Consider the following 21,101-nt stretch of genomic DNA (forward strand, 5'->3'; position numbering starts at 1 on the left):
ACATAGCTAACATTAGCATTAACAACTGTTTACTTACCAGTCTTGTCAAGACCTTCAGTCACTGTTGTATTTAAAAGACCAGAGGTTGTAACACGTCCAAGAGCAGCTGCTTCTTCAGGACAGACTGGAGGCTGCAGTGAGTCAGTATCAGACAGTGATGAGACAGTCTACCCTGACCGGGGCTAGCTGGTTAGTATGCTAACTTCAGTAGAAGAAAATAAGTGATAGAAATAGAAGCAAAACAAGAGTTAACGCTGGTGTTTGTCTCCACCTCTGGAGACACATGTTGGTGAGTAAAGAATGAAGTTTGATGCTGAACTCAACAATTCTTTAGACTGCTAAATAAACAGCTGCTAATGCTAACGTTAGCTATGTAGCAATAGCATAAACTTATATATATCAATATATCAATGATACAGATACAGAAGATAACACATTACAGGCAGCGCCTATGGTATGGGATGGTTTACATTTCCTGTCTCCCACGTGGGCGTGGTCATGATTGTTTATGTTGAAAGATAAACACATAATTCAGCACAAGATACAGTTTGAATTTACACCTGATTTTCCTGCTGTCACATGATAATAACAGTCATATTATTATCAAGCAAAAAATACAAGTTTTATTTCAGTTTAAACTTTTAATTCATGGTTTCATGAATAAATCCTCTAAACGTCGGTGGTTGAAAGCATCGTCGGCAGCAGTGAAACCAGGACCACAGAGAACAGATCTGTGTTCAGACCTCAGAATGTGTCTGAGACAGAGACCGTCCTGAATAAAGGTCATTTTCTCCGAACCCTAACCCTAACCTTCTGCTGGCATCCGAAAGAGCGAGGGGGGGGGGCACAAGACACAACTGTCAACTGTCTCTGATTGTATATAAGCTCCTTTAACATCACAAACATGAACATAAACATTTTTGTGTAGTTAACAACTGAAACCACAAATAATTTTGGACAGATAAAATGAAACGAGTGATTTTAATTTTGTTTTTAATTTTACTGTTGCTGTGAAGCGACACACACTTTGTGTAGTGTGTGTGTAAAAGCTCAAGGTCTTGCTCAGTGCTCACACAGAGACAACACCCACCATAACCTGTAACTGTATCCAAACCAAAGCTGATATCCCAGCACTTTCTCATGATCAGTGTTTTAGTTTTTTAGTTTTTTGGTTTATGTTGTGACCTGTAAACAAGTTGGCACTTTTTGCGATGACCTGGCATGTGACTTTTTGATGTTATATTTTGTTATAAGTTGGTATCACATGTACAACGTCAATTTGATCTTGTTTTTTTATAAAGTAGTTTGAACAACTTTTTCTCAGTAGCATTAGAGACTACAGGTCTGTCCCTGTAGTTTAGTGTGAAGTCACTGCAGCTTCACCAACACTGTGTAGGCCAGGGGTCGGCAACCTTAAACACTCAAAGAGCCATTTGGACCCGTTTCCACAGAAAAGAAAACACCGGGAGCTGCAAAACCCTTTTGACATCTAAAATGAAGATAACACTGTATATGTTGTACCTTTATGCTATGTATAAAAAAACTACAGTGTGTTGCATTTATGAAATCAATGAACTGCTACAGAGAAAATGAAATTTTATTTCTGCATGCAACAAAAACATTTTGAACTCCAAAAAAAAAAAGACGCTTGGTTGAAGGTTACAAATACAATATTCAATGTCTATTTGAGTTCTCCTCGTCAGCAGTGAAAGCAAATGAATCTGCCCACGTAGCATTAAACGTTCTGTTTTCTTCAAAAACTTTTCTTTTCTTGGATTTATCCATGGTTGACCTACCAGGGGTCGAAAAGCTCAAGGGCTGGAGTTCAGCAGGAACAGATTAGATATGTTGTGGACTTGACTCTGCAGCTGCTCCTTTACAATAAGTCACATGACTAGGATGAAGTGAACTGTTTGTGTTGTGTGTCCTGCCTGTACACACCCAGGTTCGACTTCCTGTGCAGCTATGAGGCTGTTTCCTGCCCACTCTGATACACTATAATTAACCTGCTGTCACTTCTGGACTCATCTGGGTTTAAATTTTAAGTGTGGTTCAGAATTCAGCATGAACACGTTACTGTATATACAGCATCAGTATTTACTAACATACTGTATGTGTTGTGTGTCCTCCTACTGCTCTGATGGTATTATGGTATTTTATCTGTTCAGGGTCTTTTATTGTGAAAAACTCCCAGAGACAGAAACCAAAAGCAACAATCTGAACAGGAGGAAAGAAGCTGCTGCTAAGACACAGGCTGTGCCCTCAGAGAACCTCTGACTGGAACAAACATTCACTTAGACTCTAAGATGAACTGATTGGACTCTCTTGGTCAAAGGTCAAAAGTCAACTTCACTGTGACCTCATAATGTTCTGGTCTTTATTCAACACTGTAACTGAGGAAGTGGAGACTGTGACCATGTTTGTTGAATGTTGACTGATTGGTGGAGGAAACAACCAGGAGGGGAACCCTTAACCCCTAACCCTGCCCTGAAGTTACAGTGACATCACAGAGCCACGACTGTGGCTGCGACCTGATTGGTTTATGGTCTCATGTCAGACTTTATTGGGGGGATTACCAGTGTACGTTATGGACCGCTGTGGTTTCTCTTTCACTTCCAGTTACTTTGTTCTTTTGTAACACCTGAGACTGAATCAGCCAATAGAAAAGCAGCAGGAGGTTCCAGCTCAATAAAAGCTGAAGCTGAACGTCCAGTATCAGACTTCACCTGTTCTCAGTGAACCAACCTGTGATCACCTGCAGCAGGTAAGACAACACAATCATTTTCAGGTCATAGTGTCACTTTGTTTCTCCACAGTCACTTCAGCACTTAACACCCAAAGTGTGAGTGAGATTAAAGTTTCACTGTTGACTGTGAAAATATGATGACTGAGTGCAGGAGTTCAGTATTTGGACATTAGTAATAATGATAATAACATTCAGTCTGAATCCAGCAGCAGCTTCATGTACTAAAAACAGTTTTTTGACCCGTTGCCATCGACATCTGGACTGATGTGCAGCAGTGTGAGAGTCTGGATGTGGGGCTCATCCTCATCAGTGACCTCTGACTGATGACTCCGTGCATCTGACCAGAGTTCATTCACTCTAATACATCTACACTGTCCTAGTGACTATAAAGTCTTTGTTTTGTTTTTTTTATCATTATTATTTATTCACAGTCAACCTTTGAATTGATTATCAGTTGCTTCACTGTGTTGAAGTGGTTCTGAGAGGACTGTGGTGTGATGTAGGGATGAGGGCTGGAGTTCAGCAGGAACACATTAGATATGTCGTGGACTTGACCCTGCAGCCGCTCCTTTACAATAAGTCACATGGCTTACATGAAGTGAGCTGCAGAAACATCCAGTGAGGAGGAAAGTCTGCTGCAGGCTGAAGGCTGCAGGTTCTCTCTGTATGTCAACATCTTCATCTGGATTAGAAAAAGCTTGTGACTCATTAGTTTCTCCTCAGAGTGGAAACAGCTCTGAACACACTCCTGTGTGTTTAATGCACATGGCGACTACATGACTCTGCTGGTTTTTAACATCTGTGGTTCAACATGATGTGTTCAGGATGAGAAAACTGCTCAGTTGTTACTGCAGATGTTCAGAGTGAAACATCTGCTCATGAATTTTATTTTGGTTCATGGACACGAGATATTTCCATTTGTGGTTAAATAAAACTGAATCATCTGTGTAATTATCTTTACATATCAATTAAAAATCAAGTTTTTATGTTTAATCAACCACAGAAAGTTCAACACAACTGCAGCTCTGCTCCTCACACAACACCAGCTGATGTAACACAGTTGGTGTTGTGTCCTCCCTGCAGTGCTGTGAGTTCACACTTCAGAGCTCAGAGTTAGAATGACCCAGTTCTTTCTCAGTAGAGCCTCCTCCTACTTGAATCGCTGTGTTCTGCTGTACAGTCACAGACTGATTCACTTTTAACAGATAAGAGCCAGTGTGAGTTTATGTTTAATGTTTGACTCAGGTGGAGCAGCTTTGTTGGTTCATGGTCTGACTCTTGAATGATTTCTTCTGATCATCATTCTCTCAGATATTTCTAAAGACTGATCTGATGCTTCAGCTCCATGCTTCAGATTGGTTACTGGTGTTTGTGTTTCTTCACATTTGTTCAGTTAGAATCTGAACTGATTTGTTTGAATGTCTGACTGAGTCGTGACTGACTAAGTGACAAAGTTACTTTGGTCGGCTGAGTGTCGGAGTCTCCTCACTGGCTGCTGCTTTATCAAAGAAATTGGCACAGTTTCTACTAGGGGGTGTTTACAACCGTCAGTGTTCACTAGGCTGCAGCCAGTCGCTTGTTTACACTTTCAGAGCAGGAGCGTCCCTCTCTATCTTCAAGACCCTGTTGAAGGCTCCTCTCTTCAGAAAGCTCCTCCTCTCCTAACTCCTCTAACCCCCCCACATGTCTGACCAGCTCTGACTCTGACTCACTTCACTTCTTTACCTGATCTCCTTCACTGATGAAACAGATGTAGAACTGAGTCCTGACACCAAGTCTCTACTGACCTGGACCTGAAACTGATCCACCTCACTGAGTCTCTGAGGATGAAGACTCTGACAGATGAGTCCATGTAAATGTAAAATTAAATGTACACTATGAAGGTAATCAGACTGTTCTAGTAAAACAGTGCCATTTTTCAGACAGTCCACTGATAAATCAACTTTTCCTACCATCCTATTTTTTCCTGGTTATTTTTGAAAAGTGTCATTTATCAGAAATATTAAATTAACTTTGTTCTTTCAGCTCTGGTTCATCTCTCTGAAGGTTGTCTGAGAACACAGAGACCTCCATCATGGGCACCGCTGACCAGCTGCTGGAGAAGATTTTCTCCTGGATCGAGGAGAACGAGCGCTGTGAAAAGCAGCTGAGGAAACTGGCCCGGGAACTGGAATCACTCAGGGAGAAATGCAATGCCGGTCAATGTGTGGGCAACTCAGTGGCTGTGGTGGGAGGCATATGTACAATCGCGGGAGGTGTGGCTACTCTGATGACTGCTGGAGCAGCTGCTCCCTTGTTAGGGTTGGGAGCACTATATTCAGGTGTAGGTGGCGCCATCTCTCTGTCGAGTGATGTCATTGAGATCATCTTGTCCAGCGAGCCCATGAAAGAGGCACAGAAGGCAGCAAAGAAGAGCGCCAAAATTGAAAATGAAATCCAACAACTGTTCAAGAAACTGAAGATGGAGAGGAACAGGATGAATTCCTCTGCAGACCTGGACGAACTGGACCGACACGTCGTGATTGAAATTATAAAAGCCATTGCAAGACGAAAGGGACTGACAGTACCCATCACCATAACCCATCATACATTCAAATATATGTATAATAAACGTGAAGACAAAAACTTCCAAATGATCTGCGCAGCAACCCTTGGTATTTTAGCAGTTTTTGCATTTAAACTTGGTGGAACCGGACTACGCTCTCTGTATGCAAGAGGAGCTGAGCAAATCAACAGACTAATGTCTACAGCTGCATATAAAAGAGGTGCCGCGGTAAGATTCAATAACTGTACATGTGTTGTTAGATAACTACACAGTCAATCATCCAGAATTATCCTTATACAACTACACATCACAACTTTGTTATTTATGATTTATATTATTGATTGAATGTTTTCATTGTGGATACTTTTGACCAATGTCCCTGATTCATTATGTCTGATATTGAATCCTGTATCTCTGTTCCAGGTTGTGCAAGCTGTTGGAATAGTGTTTACGCTTCGTGAGGCGATTGACAACTGGACAGACATGATCAAGAAAAATCATGTGACTGAAGCCAGCAAATCACTGAGAGACAAAGCTGATGAGATCAAAGAGGTCACCCAGGCACTGAGGGAGCAGCTGGACGATATCAAGTATGATGTTTTCTAGTGATTCTCAGATTCTCTCCTCCTGCAGGTTTGGCAGTTTACTTGTTTAGAGAGCAGCAACTTCAGTCTGGATTCATGTCAGTTCCAGGTTTTCATGGTGGAAAAAATATTAATACATCCACAGAAACTTGTCCAAACCACTTCTAGAGCACAGTGTACTTTACTATGTGTGATCAGTTTGCTTCTCGCGCTCATATTCTCTGTAGAATATCGTTGATTTACCACAGGAGCATCAGTGAAAACAACTTTACATTTCAAAATGTTTTCAACCCCAAACACTCCAGCAACCACCGAGCAACACCTTATGGCAACCACTTACCACCTGGCCAAGAGCGTCCAAGCAACCTCTTAGCAACCATTCAGCACCAATGGCATGGAGCTTCACTAATTCTCCCTGGTAGTTAAGATAGACACCATAGCAACACACCATTGATCAGCTAGCATCAACATCAACATCTTATAACAGCCACTTAACCAGCAAACAAAAACTACCTCTCAGCAGCTAACTAACCATGACACCCTACCACACCACCTAGTAGCTAACAGGGATACCATAGCAACCACCTAGCGACGAGCTAATGACCAGCCAGACGACCATAGCCACTGCAGAGCAACGTGCAACAACCTCTTACCTCTCACCAAACTGCAGTGATGACCGACAACCAGTCCTCTACATGGTTTAATGATAGTGGTAAACATTTAGACAAACTGCAGTTAGCACCATGCTAGGCAGCAAACTGGCACAGGGCTTCTTCTGACTATCACAGTACAAGTTGTATTATTATAGGTAAATCTCATGTCAGTGTAAAATGTTTGTTGGCTTCCAGTGATGTTGGGGTTTTTTAAGTCTAACTGTACCTTCACTTATTTACAGGAGGAAGCTTGAGGAGATGGATAGAAGACGATGAGGAAACAGAGGAGAGGAGAGAAGAGAAGAAAGAGGAGAGGAGAAAGGAGATCAGGAGAGAAAGTAACTTGTTATGATTGATGGTGGTAACAGGAGTTACTTTAATTCATTTCAATTGGTTTAAATTGTCAAAAATGAAAAGTTACAGTGAAAGTAGTCTTCTAATCTCCTGATTTATGTCCTCATGTAACTATGGCAGATCTTAGAGGATGTCACCTGTTAAACAAAGAGGTTTTAATGAGCGGTGAGGAAACAGGATTATTATTATTTTTTTCCTTCTGTTTGGGTCTGTGGGAATATTTTCTGCCCACCAGGTGTGTTTTAATCATGTTCTGCTTAATTTATCAAAGATGTCAGTGAATCATTTTTAATGAAGGGACAGTTGTCTGCCTTTTTATCCAGAATGATACTGGGTCACTGTTCAGGGTGTGTGGTGTGAATGATGTTCTGTATTTTTGAGCAGAGGGGCTCACTGTCGTTAATCAGCCTAGATGAGAAACTCCCAAGCTTCAGAAACACTGGTGTCTACGTAGAACTGTTCAGCAGGATGATAATTGAGCACCAAGATAGAGCCCACAGCACAAGGTCAAGGTCAAAGGTCACAGATACTTTATTTTTCTGTTAGGAACTTCATTGCACAGCTGGTGAAGCGAACAACTCCGTTCACTCCTGAGACTGAACTCAGTTTTGTTGCCGTGTTTAGACTGATGATCAGACGACTGGGTTTTAAGTCAGTCTGAAATTGGTGTGGAGGATCCGAACTTATTATTAAAATATTTTGATTATTCAAAATTGTTTCATTTGCATTTATTTCTGAAGATTTTCTAAATTCTGTATTTAAAATTTAGAGATGCCACTAATTTTGACCAGGACTGTAACAGCCTTGTCCACATCAGGTGATGTGGACAAGGCCAAGGACTTCAACCTGTTCTACAACAGGTGTGACACAGCCTCACCTGTTCTCTCTCCCCCACACTTGTCTCAGGTCTCCTGCCCTTTACAGTGGACAAGGTGAGGACGGAGCTCGAGGCTATGTCCTGGAAAGGTAGCCGGCCAAGATGGTGTGTGTAAATATAAAGAAGTGAAGTAATGATTCATTTAACATTATTTGTTCTTTAGAGCGTCACCATGCAGCTGTAACAGCTCAGTGAAAATTTCATACTGACCTTGAGTTCATTGTTCAGCTACAGATCAACATGATGATCCAGGTGTTGTGGTGTCTGTGTTGTTCCCGCTCTGTCAGCTCTGTGTTTGGTCTCCACCAGCTGCTCTCTGACTGAGTCTGTCTGCTGTTTGCTGCTGAGCAGGTAGAGGACAGAGGCGGTTAACAGCTTTTATTCTGAAAATACTGAACCTGAACTAGACACAAAATGAGCTGTAAAATCAAAACAAGAAGCTAAAAGAGGCTGAAAGGCTCAGTTTGATCTGCAGAGTAGGTGATAAATCGGTGTGGGTTCAACCAGAGACACATTAAAGGATCTATTTGTAAGTTCTGCTATCGCTTCATAGCCAACATTAGCATTAACAGCTGTTACCTTGTCAGGAGCGTCGGCCATCATTGCGTTTAACACAAGAGGTTATAACACGACCTCTGAGCAGCTGCCTCTTCTGAACAGTCTGGAGGCCACAATGACTCCAAATCAGACAGTGATGAGACAGTCCAACCAGGCCAGGGCTAGCTGGTTAGCATGCTAACTTCAGTAGAAGAAAGAAATGACAGAAATATAAGGAAAACTAAAGGGTTTCTTTCCATCTCTGAACTCAGACTTTCTTCTAGACTAGTAAGTAAGCACATGCTAATGCTAACGTCATCTATGTAGCAATAGCAAAACTTAGCTCCTATAGCTTCGTTAACATGAAACAGTCATGCTGTCATTGGAATAAAAATAGTGATCAGTGCAGCTTTAAAGTTAGTTGTGTAACAGGTCTGAATGGGTGTGTTGTTTTGAGCATGTGGAAACAAAGTGAACACGAACACAGTCTGCATGTTGTTCAGCTGTGTCATTATTCATTCATTATTTTCCTTCACTGTGTGAAAGTGACTCAGAGAAGACTGAGGGTCTGATCTAGGAATGTTTGGAAGGCGGGAACCAACCCTCCTCCCTGCCTATGAACAGATTGAGCCTGATTAGATAACTGAACCTGTCGTGGACTTGACCCTGCAGCCGCTCCTTTACAATAAGTCACATGACTTACATGAAGTGAGCTGCAGAAACATCCAGTGAGGAGGAAAGTCTGCTGCAGGCTGAAGGCTGCAGGTTCTCTCTGTATGTCAACATCTTCATCTGGATTAGAAAAAGCTTGTGACTCATTAGTTTCTCCTCAGAGTGGAAACAGCTCTGAACACACTCCTGTGTGTTTAATGCACATGGCGACTACATGACTCTGCTGGTTTTTAACATCTGTGGTTCAACATGATGTGTTCAGGATGAGAAAACTGCTCAGTTGTTACTGCAGATGTTCAGAGTGAAACATCTGCTCATGAATTTTATTTTGGTTCATGGACACGAGATATTTCCATTTGTGGTTAAATAAAACTGAATCATCTGTGTAATTATCTTTACATATCAATTAAAAATCAAGTTTTTATGTTTAATCAACCACAGAAAGTTCAACACAACTGCAGCTCTGCTCCTCACACAACACCAGCTGATGTAACACAGTTGGTGTTGTGTTTCCTGCCTGTACACACCCAGGTTTGACTTCCTGTGCAGCTATGAGGCTGTTTCCTGTCCACTCTGATACACTATAATTAACCTGCTGTCACTTCTGGACTCATCTGGGTTTTAAATTTTAAGTGTGGTTCAGATTTCAGAATAAACACGTTACTGTATATACAGCATCAGTATTTACTAACATCAGAATCAGAATCAGAATCAGTTTTATTGCCAAGTATGTTTTCACATACAAGGAATTTTTTCTGGTGATTGGTGCAATTGATCAGCAACAGTGGGGCTCTCTAGGCTTGTTGATGAGGCTAATAGCAGATGGGAAGAAACTATTTTTGTGGCGAGAGGTTTTGGTCCTGAAGGACCGCAGCCTCCTGCCAGAGGGGAGTGTCACAAAGAGTTTGTGTCCAGGGTGGGAGGAGTCAGCTACAATCTTCCCTGCACGCCTCAGAGTCCTTGAGGTGTACAGGTCCTGGAGGGATGGAAGATTGCAGCCAATCACCTTCTCAGCAGAGTGGATGATACGCTGCAGTCTGTTATTGTCCCTCTCCGTGGCAGCATACTGTATGTGTTGTGTGTCGTCCTACTGCTCTGATGGTATTATGGTATTTTATCTGTTCAGGGTCTTTTATTGTGAAAAACTCCCAGAGACAGAAACCAAAAGCAACAATCTGAACAGGAGGAAAGAAGCTGCTGCTAAGACACAGGCTGTGCCCTCAGAGAACCTCTGACTGGAACAAACATTCACTTAGACTCTAAGATGAACTGATTGGACTCTCTTGGTCAAAGGTCAAAAGTCAACTTCACTGTGACCTCATAATGTTCTGGTCTTTATTCAACACTGTAACTGAGGAAGTGGAGACTGTGACCATGTTTGTTGAATGTTGACTGATTGGTGGAGGAAACAACCAGGAGGGGAACCCTTAACCCCTAACCCTGCCCTGAAGTTACAGTGACATCACAGAGCCACGACTGTGGCTGCGACCTGATTGGTTTATGGTCTCATGTCAGACTTTATTGGGGGGATTACCAGTGTACGTTATGGACCGCTGTGGTTTCTCTTTCACTTCCAGTTACTTTGTTCTTTTGTAACACCTGAGACTGAATCAGCCAATAGAAAAGCAGCAGGAGGTTCCAGCTCAATAAAAGCTGAAGCTGAACGTCCAGTATCAGACTTCACCTGTTCTCAGTGAACCAACCTGTGATCACCTGCAGCAGGTAAGACAACACAATCATTTTCAGGTCATAGTGTCACTTTGTTTCTCCACAGTCACTTCAGCACTTAACACCCAAAGTGTGAGTGAGATTAAAGTTTCACTGTTGACTGTGAAAATATGATGACTGAGTGCAGGAGTTCAGTATTTGGACATTAGTAATAATGATAATAACATTCAGTCTGAATCCAGCAGCAGCTTCATGTACTAAAAACAGTTTTTTGACCCGTTGCCATCGACATCTGGACTGATGTGCAGCAGTGTGAGAGTCTGGATGTGGGGCTCATCCTCATCAGTGACCTCTGACTGATGACTCCGTGCATCTGACCAGAGTTCATTCACTCTAATACATCTACACTGTCCTAGTGACTATAAAGTCTTTGTTTTGTTTTTTTTATCATTATTATTTATTCACAGTCAACCTTTGAATTGATTATCAGTTGCTTCACTGTGTTGAAGTGGTTCTGAGAGGACTGTGGTGTGATGTAGGGATGAGGGCTGGAGTTCAGCAGGAACACATTAGATATGTCGTGGACTTGACCCTGCAGCCGCTCCTTTACAATAAGTCACATGGCTTACATGAAGTGAGCTGCAGAAACATCCAGTGAGGAGGAAAGTCTGCTGCAGGCTGAAGGCTGCAGGTTCTCTCTGTATGTCAACATCTTCATCTGGATTAGAAAAAGCTTGTGACTCATTAGTTTCTCCTCAGAGTGGAAACAGCTCTGAACACACTCCTGTGTGTTTAATGCACATGGCGACTACATGACTCTGCTGGTTTTTAACATCTGTGGTTCAACATGATGTGTTCAGGATGAGAAAACTGCTCAGTTGTTACTGCAGATGTTCAGAGTGAAACATCTGCTCATGAATTTTATTTTGGTTCATGGACACGAGATATTTCCATTTGTGGTTAAATAAAACTGAATCATCTGTGTAATTATCTTTACATATCAATTAAAAATCAAGTTTTTATGTTTAATCAACCACAGAAAGTTCAACACAACTGCAGCTCTGCTCCTCACACAACACCAGCTGATGTAACACAGTTGGTGTTGTGTCCTCCCTGCAGTGCTGTGAGTTCACACTTCAGAGCTCAGAGTTAGAATGACCCAGTTCTTTCTCAGTAGAGCCTCCTCCTACTTGAATCGCTGTGTTCTGCTGTACAGTCACAGACTGATTCACTTTTAACAGATAAGAGCCAGTGTGAGTTTATGTTTAATGTTTGACTCAGGTGGAGCAGCTTTGTTGGTTCATGGTCTGACTCTTGAATGATTTCTTCTGATCATCATTCTCTCAGATATTTCTAAAGACTGATCTGATGCTTCAGCTCCATGCTTCAGATTGGTTACTGGTGTTTGTGTTTCTTCACATTTGTTCAGTTAGAATCTGAACTGATTTGTTTGAATGTCTGACTGAGTCGTGACTGACTAAGTGACAAAGTTACTTTGGTCGGCTGAGTGTCGGAGTCTCCTCACTGGCTGCTGCTTTATCAAAGAAATTGGCACAGTTTCTACTAGGGGGTGTTTACAACCGTCAGTGTTCACTAGGCTGCAGCCAGTCGCTTGTTTACACTTTCAGAGCAGGAGCGTCCCTCTCTATCTTCAAGACCCTGTTGAAGGCTCCTCTCTTCAGAAAGCTCCTCCTCTCCTAACTCCTCTAACCCCCCCACATGTCTGACCAGCTCTGACTCTGACTCACTTCACTTCTTTACCTGATCTCCTTCACTGATGAAACAGATGTAGAACTGAGTCCTGACACCAAGTCTCTACTGACCTGGACCTGAAACTGATCCACCTCACTGAGTCTCTGAGGATGAAGACTCTGACAGATGAGTCCATGTAAATGTAAAATTAAATGTACACTATGAAGGTAATCAGACTGTTCTAGTAAAACAGTGCCATTTTTCAGACAGTCCACTGATAAATCAACTTTTCCTACCATCCTATTTTTTCCTCTTGTTATTTTGTATAGTGTCATTTCAGAAATATTAAATTCAATATGAAAAATTACGGTGTGACACTTATATCTTTTCCTCAGGAAACATAGTTTGCATTTAAACTTGGTGGAACCGGACTACGTTCTTTGTGTGCAAGAGGAGCTGAGCAAATCAACAGAGTAATGTCTACAGCTGCATATCAAGGAAGTGCCGCGGTAAGATTCAGTAACTGTACAATCATCCAGAATTATCCTTATACAACTACACATCACAACTTTGTTATTTCTGATTTATATTATTGATTGAATGTTTTCATTGTGGATACTTTTGACCAATGTGCCTGATTCATTATGTCTGATATTGAATCCTGTATCTCTGTTCCAGGTTGCGAAAGCTTCTGGAATGGCATTTGTGCTTAATGAGGCAATAAGGTATGATGTTTTCTAGTGATTCTCAGATTCTCTCCTCCTGCAGGTTTGGCAGTTTACTTGTTTAGAGAGCAGCAACTTCAGTCTGGATTCATGTCAGTTCCAGGTTTTCATGGTGGAAAAAATATTAATACACCCACAGAAACTTGTCCAAACCACTTCTAGAGCACAGTGTACTTTACTATGTGTGATCAGTTTGCTTCTCGCGCTCATATTCTCTGTAGAATATCGTTGATTTACCACAGGAGCATCAGTGAAAACAACTTTACATTTCAAAATGTTTTCAACCCCAAACACTCCAGCAACCACCGAGCAACACCTTATGGCAACCACTTACCACCTGGCCAAGAGCGTCCAAGCAACCTCTTAGCAACCATTCAGCACCAATGGCATGGAGCTTCACTAATTCTCCCTGGTAGTTAAGATAGACACCATAGCAACACACCATTGATCAGCTAGCATCAACATCAACATCTTATAACAGCCACTTAACCAGCAAACAAAAACTACCTCTCAGCAGCTAACTAACCATGACACCCTACCACACCACCTAGTAGCTAACAGGGATACCATAGCAACCACCTAGCGACGAGCTAATGACCAGCCAGACGACCATAGCCACTGCAGAGCAACGTGCAACAACCTCTTACCTCTCACCAAACTGCAGTGATGACCGACAACCAGTCTTCTACATGGTTTAATGATAGTGGTAAACATTTAATTGCACCAATCACCAGAAAAAATTCCTTGTATGTGAAAACATACTTGGCAATAAAACTGATTCTGATTCTGATTTAGACAAACTGCAGTTAGCACCATGCTAGGCAGCAAACTGGCACAGGGCTTCTTCTGACTATCACAGTACAAGTTGTATTATTATAGGTAAATCTCATGTCAGTGTAAAATGTTTGTTGGCTTCCAGTGATGTTGGGGTTTTTTAAGTCTAACTGTACCATCACTTATTTACAGGAGGAAGCTTGAGGAGATGGATAGAAGACAACAAGAAGAGAAGAGAAGAACAGAAGAAAAGAGAAGAGAAGGAGAAAGAGAGAAACAAAGAAAGGAGAAGAGTAGACGTGATCAAAAGAGAGAGCGACTGGGGTTAGGATTTATGGTGGTCATAGGAGTTGCTTTCCTTGCTTTCCTTGTTGGTAACAGCAGAATCAAGAAGGTAAGCCACTATGACACCAGCCACTATGACACCAGCCACTATGAGACCAACCAATATGAGACCAACCACCATGAGACCAGCCAATATGAGACCTGCCAATATGAGACCAACCACCATGAGACCAACCACCCCCCCTCTGGAGTAATAAGACTGGGTTTGATCAATGCTCGGTCAATAAATAATAAAAGATGCCTCATCCCAGAGGTTATAACAGAAAACAACCTGTCTGTCTTATGCATAACTGAGACATGGACTCGAAATGACACAGCAGACAAAGTCCTTAGAGAATGTTTACCACCAGATTTTGGTTGTTATAATGTGTCGAGAAATCGTAAAGGAGGAGGGGCAGCGGTTCTGTTCTCAAAGGTGTTTTGCAGTGAACAAAAAGAGTTTGGCTTCATAACAACCTTTGAATATGTTGCCACAGTTCTGCACCATCGTCAATGGGACAAACCTATCCTGCTCATAAATGTGTATCGCCCACCAGGGTACAAAAAATTCAAAGACTTCCTGAGTGAGTTTCAAATGCTCTTGAATGAGGTCCAGGGGTCAAACTTAGTGGTGACTGGTGATTTCAATATTCGGGTTGATCGAGTTGAAGATCGCTATGCTAAGCTCCTTGAAGAGCTGCTGCAGAGGAATGACCTTGATCAGTATGTAAATTCAAAAACACACCAGAAAGGTGGCACTCTGGATCTGGTCATCAGCAGAAATGTTGAAATCTCTGATGTTCATGTCAGCAATGAGTTAATTTCAGATCATTACCCTGTGTTTTTCAATGCAAAACCAGTGTCAAAAAATACAGGGAAGAAAATTAAAGATGACAGGGATGAAGATGAGCAGGGAAAACGATTCAAAAAATGCGAAGAATAGATAATATTTCAGGTTTAAGAAAGAGCAAATTCAACAGTGTTTTTGCAAACTGGAGGTTAAAAACATTAATTAATCTCAATTTGTTAAAAATGAATCATTACAGTGAAAGTGGCTTCTCTAGCTCCTGATGTAGTTCTTAATTTAACTGTGGTGTGATGTCCCCTGTTAAACACTCAGGTTTGCTTTTAATAAAACAGGACGATTATAATTTGTTCTTGTTTATGTTTATAAGTTCAAAAAAAGTGTGGGGTCACTGACTCCTGTCTCATCAGGCTTAAGTCACTTGCCTGGAGATCTTTCAATTACAAATTTGAACTTGTTTCTTCCAGTCAGATACAGAACTGAGTTCAAAGTTTTACTTATTGTCTACATGTCACTAAATTATCTGCTCTAAATATATCTGATATGTTCCATATAAATCTTTCAGTCACTGGAGCCTGGAGTTAAATGCATTTCAGCCACTGTGCTGCCCCCTGCTGGAAACAGCTGGAAACAGCTGGAAACAGCTGGAACCAGGTCCCATTGGATCAGATCTGATCTGTCTGAACTGAAACTGGGTTTAAAACAGAAGCTTAAACCTGCTCTGTTCTCCACTGCCTTCATTTAATCACTGAATAGTTTAGTCAATTAGTCATTTAATCTTCAAATATTTTAATCATTTAATATTGATATCAATAATATTAATATTAATCTTTCAGTTTTATAATCAGTTTTTATGCTTTCTTATAAAGCCTTTTAACTCCCTTTTGTTGCACATACACCTCTGTGTGTGATCATGGGCTGTACAAATAAAATTGCCTTGCCTTTTTTCAACAGGGAACAGTAAATTTATAAAACCAGAAACGGACAAATATCGGTGAGAGTGCCAATGCTTGTGTTTGTATTATTTCATTTTCATGCAGCTTTTATGTCTATGTTTAGTGATCTTTGACATTTTAATAAAATATTCTGATGATTCAAAACTGGTTCATTCATTTATTTCTGAAGATTTTCTAAATCCTGCATTTAAACTTCAGAGGTGCCACTAATTTTGACCAGGACTGTATTAATATCATTGATTATTATTAAGATCCATATCTTACCCCTCCACCATGTTTAGGGTCAGATTTAAGTGTCAACTCACTGTGACGTCACCCTTCGGTTGGTGAACTGTTGTTCTGGAGTGTCGAGCAGTTACTAGTTATTCAGCTCACTAGTTAACAAGTCAGAGCTTTTGCAGCTTAGTAGTTAACTAGTAAGACTAGTAGTCCAGAGGGCCACTAGTCTGTCAAAGAGCTGATTTTGGCATCACCAGTAAGACTTGTGTTGGAACTAGTTCAACAAAAGTGCCACTAGTTGCTGAAAAACAGTGACTACTTGGAGTTTTTGTCCAACTAGTCAGACAAAATGCTGAACTAGTGGAACCAGGTGTCCAACTAGTGCTGACAAAGACTCGACTAGAGAACTGACGTCTGATATCAGGGATATGGAATAAGTTTCTATACTGTATCTTTTTACATCTCCTGGTCAGAGTCTGCTGCTGTTTCACTGGATTTTAATGTACTGAGCTGAGCAGTATACAGTAGTAGTATACTGTAGTATTATAGTAGTAGTCATCTAGTAGTAGATTGTTCACTGGTGTAAATGCCCATGGCCGAGCCTCTGTAGATAACAGTACAGTCCTCTGTCACAGTAGTAATAGTAGTATACAGTAGTAGTAGTAGTAGTAGTAGTAGTAGTAGTAGTAGTGTGACGAAGAGCGCTTCATCACCTGACGTTGTAAATATGGCACCATGCACTTTTGACTGTTAGGGATATGGAAACACATGCACCTCAATAATTGCACAAGCACTTTAATAGCATGACAATGAGACAGACGAGTAGCAAGGGAAGATCAGTTTACTTAGTCCAAAAAAAAAAAAAAAAAAAAAAAAAAAAAAAGAACAGGCAGAGTCAAAACCAGGAGATCAGAAACAGGCAAACAAATCCGACAAGGGGCAGGCAGGTATTCGTAGTACAAGAAAGGCAAAACAGGGTCAGAACTGGAAATGCTGGCGAGCTTGGCAACAAATAACACAAAACAATCTGGCAGGGAACAAGTGAAAATGGACTAGTATATATACACTGAAGAACTAATGAGCAAATGGACTGCAGGTGAGGAGGAGATGGGCGGGGAAACCCAGGTGAGGGAAATGAGTAGATTGCATGGCAGGGAAGAAAGGCAGGATCTGAAATGACAGGAGAGTTAGTGACATGAAACCAAAATAAAAACAACAAACTAAGAGTTAGTGTAACTACGTTACGGTTTGGGCTCATTGATAAATCCAAAAACCTACAACAATTAGCAAAGGAAATCTGGGCTTTCTTAGATAAGCAATATAACAGGTATGACTGGATGGTTGTTGTATATGTAACCAAAGAGTCCAAACATAAAAGAAAAACATGAAACAAACACAAGATTTTGACAGGATTTACTGAGAAGGATGGAGACGGACTCACCGTGGCTGTAGCCAGACAGGTGAAAGGGAACCACACCTTGTCAGGTGAAGTCAAAAAAGCCATGGACCAGTGCTTTACTGTGCCAGTGAAGTGTGAATATGTAGAAAAAACCCTCAAAGATTGTAAACAAACTGTGAAAGGAATCCCAGTGAATAAGGCTTACACAGCATTACACTCCTTTAAAGGGAGCGCTGATGACAGCTTCAGTGCAAAGGATGGCCCAAATGATTTCTACAATGAACCTGGAGATGCAGTTCATATTCCTTACATTTATACAGGGACGTGTAAAAGAACTCTACCTAAGGAGGTCGGCAGGTTTGTTATTTTGGTGAAAAGTGACAAAGAGCTGATGAAGAAAGATCCCTGCTCTGATATGGACTGTGGTGACAGCACAAGAGGCAAATGTGTTCCTATTGATAACTTGTTCCTGGCAGTGTGTGAGTGTAAGGATGGATACTATGGTGAGAAATGTGAGCAGAACTTAGAAGATTACAAGAAAGAGTTGCTGGGTAGTCCAGAACTACCAAGATTACAAGAAGCATTACTGGGTAGTCCAGGACGATCAGTCCCAATGGTAGACAACCGTCGTCGTAATCAGAAAGTAGGAGGAGCTGGGGTGTGATGAACCTGGCGTCAACTCACTTCATGAAATGAGTCTCCTGTCTTAAAACCTTGTTTTCACTCTGACATTCAAACTGAAGCTGTGTTTGGTTTCCCTCTGTTATTGAGTCTTGAGGTTTGTTTTCTATACGAAGTCATTTAAGATATTACAGTGTTTGATTATCTGTATAAAGATATTTTGACATACTTACATTATCTCGTTACAAACATTATCTTGTTCACACAAGACTAAAAACTTTTCTACTGTCAGGATCAGGGATGACATGATACCAGGAACCTGGTACCAAGAGAATCCTGGACTTTCATTGGTCTTGGCTCAGTACCAAGACCGACGAATACCACAACAAAAACCAGTTCACAACAGAGGCTGCTGCACTCATGGTAGCCTAACCAAGCTAACATTCTCCTAAACAAGCTAATATTAGCCTAATCAAGCTTAAGTTATCCTGAACAAGCTAATCTTTGTCTAAACAAGTTAAAGTTATCCTAACCAAGCTAACATTAGCCTAATCAAGGTAACATTCTCCTAAACAAGCTGCAGAAAAGCATTTTCAGAACTTTATCATCGACTTGGTACCGAGGTATCGGTTCTTGTGAGGCTTTGTGGTTTGGAGGATGAGTTAGTGAGTCCACACTGAGGACACGTTACAATCACCAGGTTTACTGCAGCGATTTCTTCATGCAAATAAGATTTTAATGAAAAAACGTGTTAGAACCCTGAAACCACGTTCAGAGAGAGCAACAACTTACAAGGCTCCAGCTCACAGAGGCTGTGACCTCCTCTCACTGCGGAGGAGCCGCGTCACAACTTTATTCAAAACTCACAAACAACAAGCCTGAGTGTCAGAGTCCAGACTCCTCTCATGAAGTGTGCTGTGTTTCTGACTGCAGCAGCTGATGATGTGAAAACTGAGCCTCAGCTCTTTGATACACAGGATTTACATCATGCCTGTGTCACGTCTTAGCTGTAAGTTGTTACATCATCGGTTGCTAGGCAGAGCTGAGCTGTAACGCAAACTGCTGAGAGCCTCTGTCCACAGACAGGAAGTAACAGACTTAATTATAAAACTTCTATTTGTGTGATAAAGTGAATTAAACACAGAAATAACAGACAAACTGGATTTTTTAAACATGTGACTTAATGTTGTGACATCTTTCATATGATGTCATGATGTGATGTCATGATTACCTCCTGCTTGTCATGTGACCTGATAAGACAGAGTTTAAACCAAAGAGATGCTGTTCCTGCTTCAAGCTTCTGTCCTGATTTTCGAAGGTGCTGAAATCAATAAAAAAATCAGTTGCACTGTCATGATTGTGTCTTTCTTGTTCTTAAATGTACATACATCTAAATGAGCAGAGAGTAGATTCTGTATAAACAGTATATGTTCATGTATTTAGTACGTGTCAGTATCCAGTGTGTGTGAAGTGTATATACATATAAAACATAAAGATATACACTTTAATCTAAGTCTTCGTATTTAGCATGAACAGTGTATAATGATGTAATAACTGTTTATAACAGATTTTCACATTATTAACAGATCTTATTATTTGTTCTACATATTCTATATCTGATTCCAGTTCTGTTTCACTATGTTGTTATTGTTAATTATCTGTTTATTAATTAGCCTCCACTGATGTGTGCGACTGCTTATAGCTGCACTGCAGTCTGTAGTTAAACAGAGTGCACAGGATAACACATGTTAAAAGACAACTCTCATGTGAGGACTGACTTAATAACAAAGCAAGGTCTTTCAAAACTAATGAACTCAAAATGTGCCTTGGTTCAGAGCTTTGTGTCAGGGCTGAACAATGGCTCGGACTCAGATGCAGACTGACACAGTAAGCGAGTTCACAATGTCCTTTAATAAGGCAAAAGTTGGTACACAGGAGATCAGTCCGCGGAGCAAAGGTATCAGAATCGGTGGGCAAAGGCAGAGTCAAAAACCAAAAACAAGACAAGATACGAATAAGGCACACGGGGAATAAAGGCTGGAACGTAGTCATAAAGAACTAGACGAACTGGCACAGAAGGGAGGGAACACAGAGACTAAATACTCAGGGAGAGGGAAGACAATGAGACACAGGTGCAGCACATTAGGGCAGGGCAGGTAATCACACAAGGGGAGGACACATGAGGGCAGGAAGTGAGGAACCTGAAACGAGAAAAGAGGTGAGTATCAAAATAAAACAGGAAGTACAAGACAAAACACTAGGGGAAACAAAAAGGGAACTCAGCTATCCAGCTGAGGCATGACACTTTGTTTGAGTCAGACAACAAAAATAAAAGAAACAAAATAATTAAACTTGTACCTGTGTATTCAAATTCCTGAGTTCATTGTATAACTATTTCTAGTCTTTATTTATTTCCTCTTCAGTTGTATAGTTGTGTTCTTCCTTGTGAGTTTAGTTCAACGAAAAGTTTTGTTTTTCCAGTTAGTTGACTGAGTTTATTCTTTTCAGCTCAGCCCTCTGTTTCTATTGTGTTAGATCTTATCTGGAGTCGAGTGGAGAAGCTGTTGCGTCCGAATCCATGAAGTCGCTCCTTGACGCCTCCACGTGCAGCCACAGTGGTGGTCAGATGACTTCACGCTCTTTTCCTCCTCCATAAAAAAAATCCGCCCCCTCAGGAGACCAGCAGCAGGTCCAAGTCTGTTCATTCCAGCGGGAGAAGTGAACCACCACCACTTGAAACCATGAATTAAAAGTTAAAACTTCAATAAAACTTGTAGTTTTTGCTGAATAATACTGCAACTGTTATTATCATGTGACTGTTTTTGGAGGGAAAACAGAGAGTGCGATATACAGTCTAATATAAGGTATAATATAAGGTCTTATAATACATCCATGGATTAGACTGAAGTGATCATGTAGCCTATTGGGTTGGTCACATATTAAGCTAAAA

At 41.1% G+C, this 21,101-nt stretch overlaps 1 protein-coding gene across 2 annotated transcripts; it reads left to right on the top strand.

The window, feature by feature from the left end:
• Positions 1–40: 40 nt before the first annotated feature.
• LOC139609540 (uncharacterized) lies at positions 41–15,266 on the top strand. 2 transcript variants are annotated; one of them, XM_071464276.1, is made up of 7 exons: positions 41–2,764; positions 4,772–5,519; positions 5,715–5,881; positions 6,771–10,690; positions 12,724–12,837; positions 13,007–13,053; positions 14,020–15,266. In XM_071464276.1, exons 5-7 carry the CDS (start codon positions 12,805–12,807, stop codon positions 15,092–15,094), a joined length of 1,155 nt encoding a protein of 384 aa, XP_071320377.1. In that variant the 5' UTR covers positions 41–2,764; positions 4,772–5,519; positions 5,715–5,881; positions 6,771–10,690; positions 12,724–12,804; the 3' UTR covers positions 15,095–15,266. Both variants share the same exon structure in this region, with proteins under 2 accessions (XP_071320377.1, XP_071320385.1).
• The last annotated feature ends 5,835 nt before the right edge of the window (positions 15,267–21,101 follow it).

Source organism: Trachinotus anak, unplaced genomic scaffold (genome assembly GCF_046630095.1).
Source record: "Trachinotus anak isolate AG129_WGS33_773 ecotype Australia unplaced genomic scaffold, CSIRO_AGI_Tana_v1 ptg000003l, whole genome shotgun sequence".
Taxonomy (NCBI): domain Eukaryota; kingdom Metazoa; phylum Chordata; class Actinopteri; order Carangiformes; family Carangidae; genus Trachinotus; species Trachinotus anak.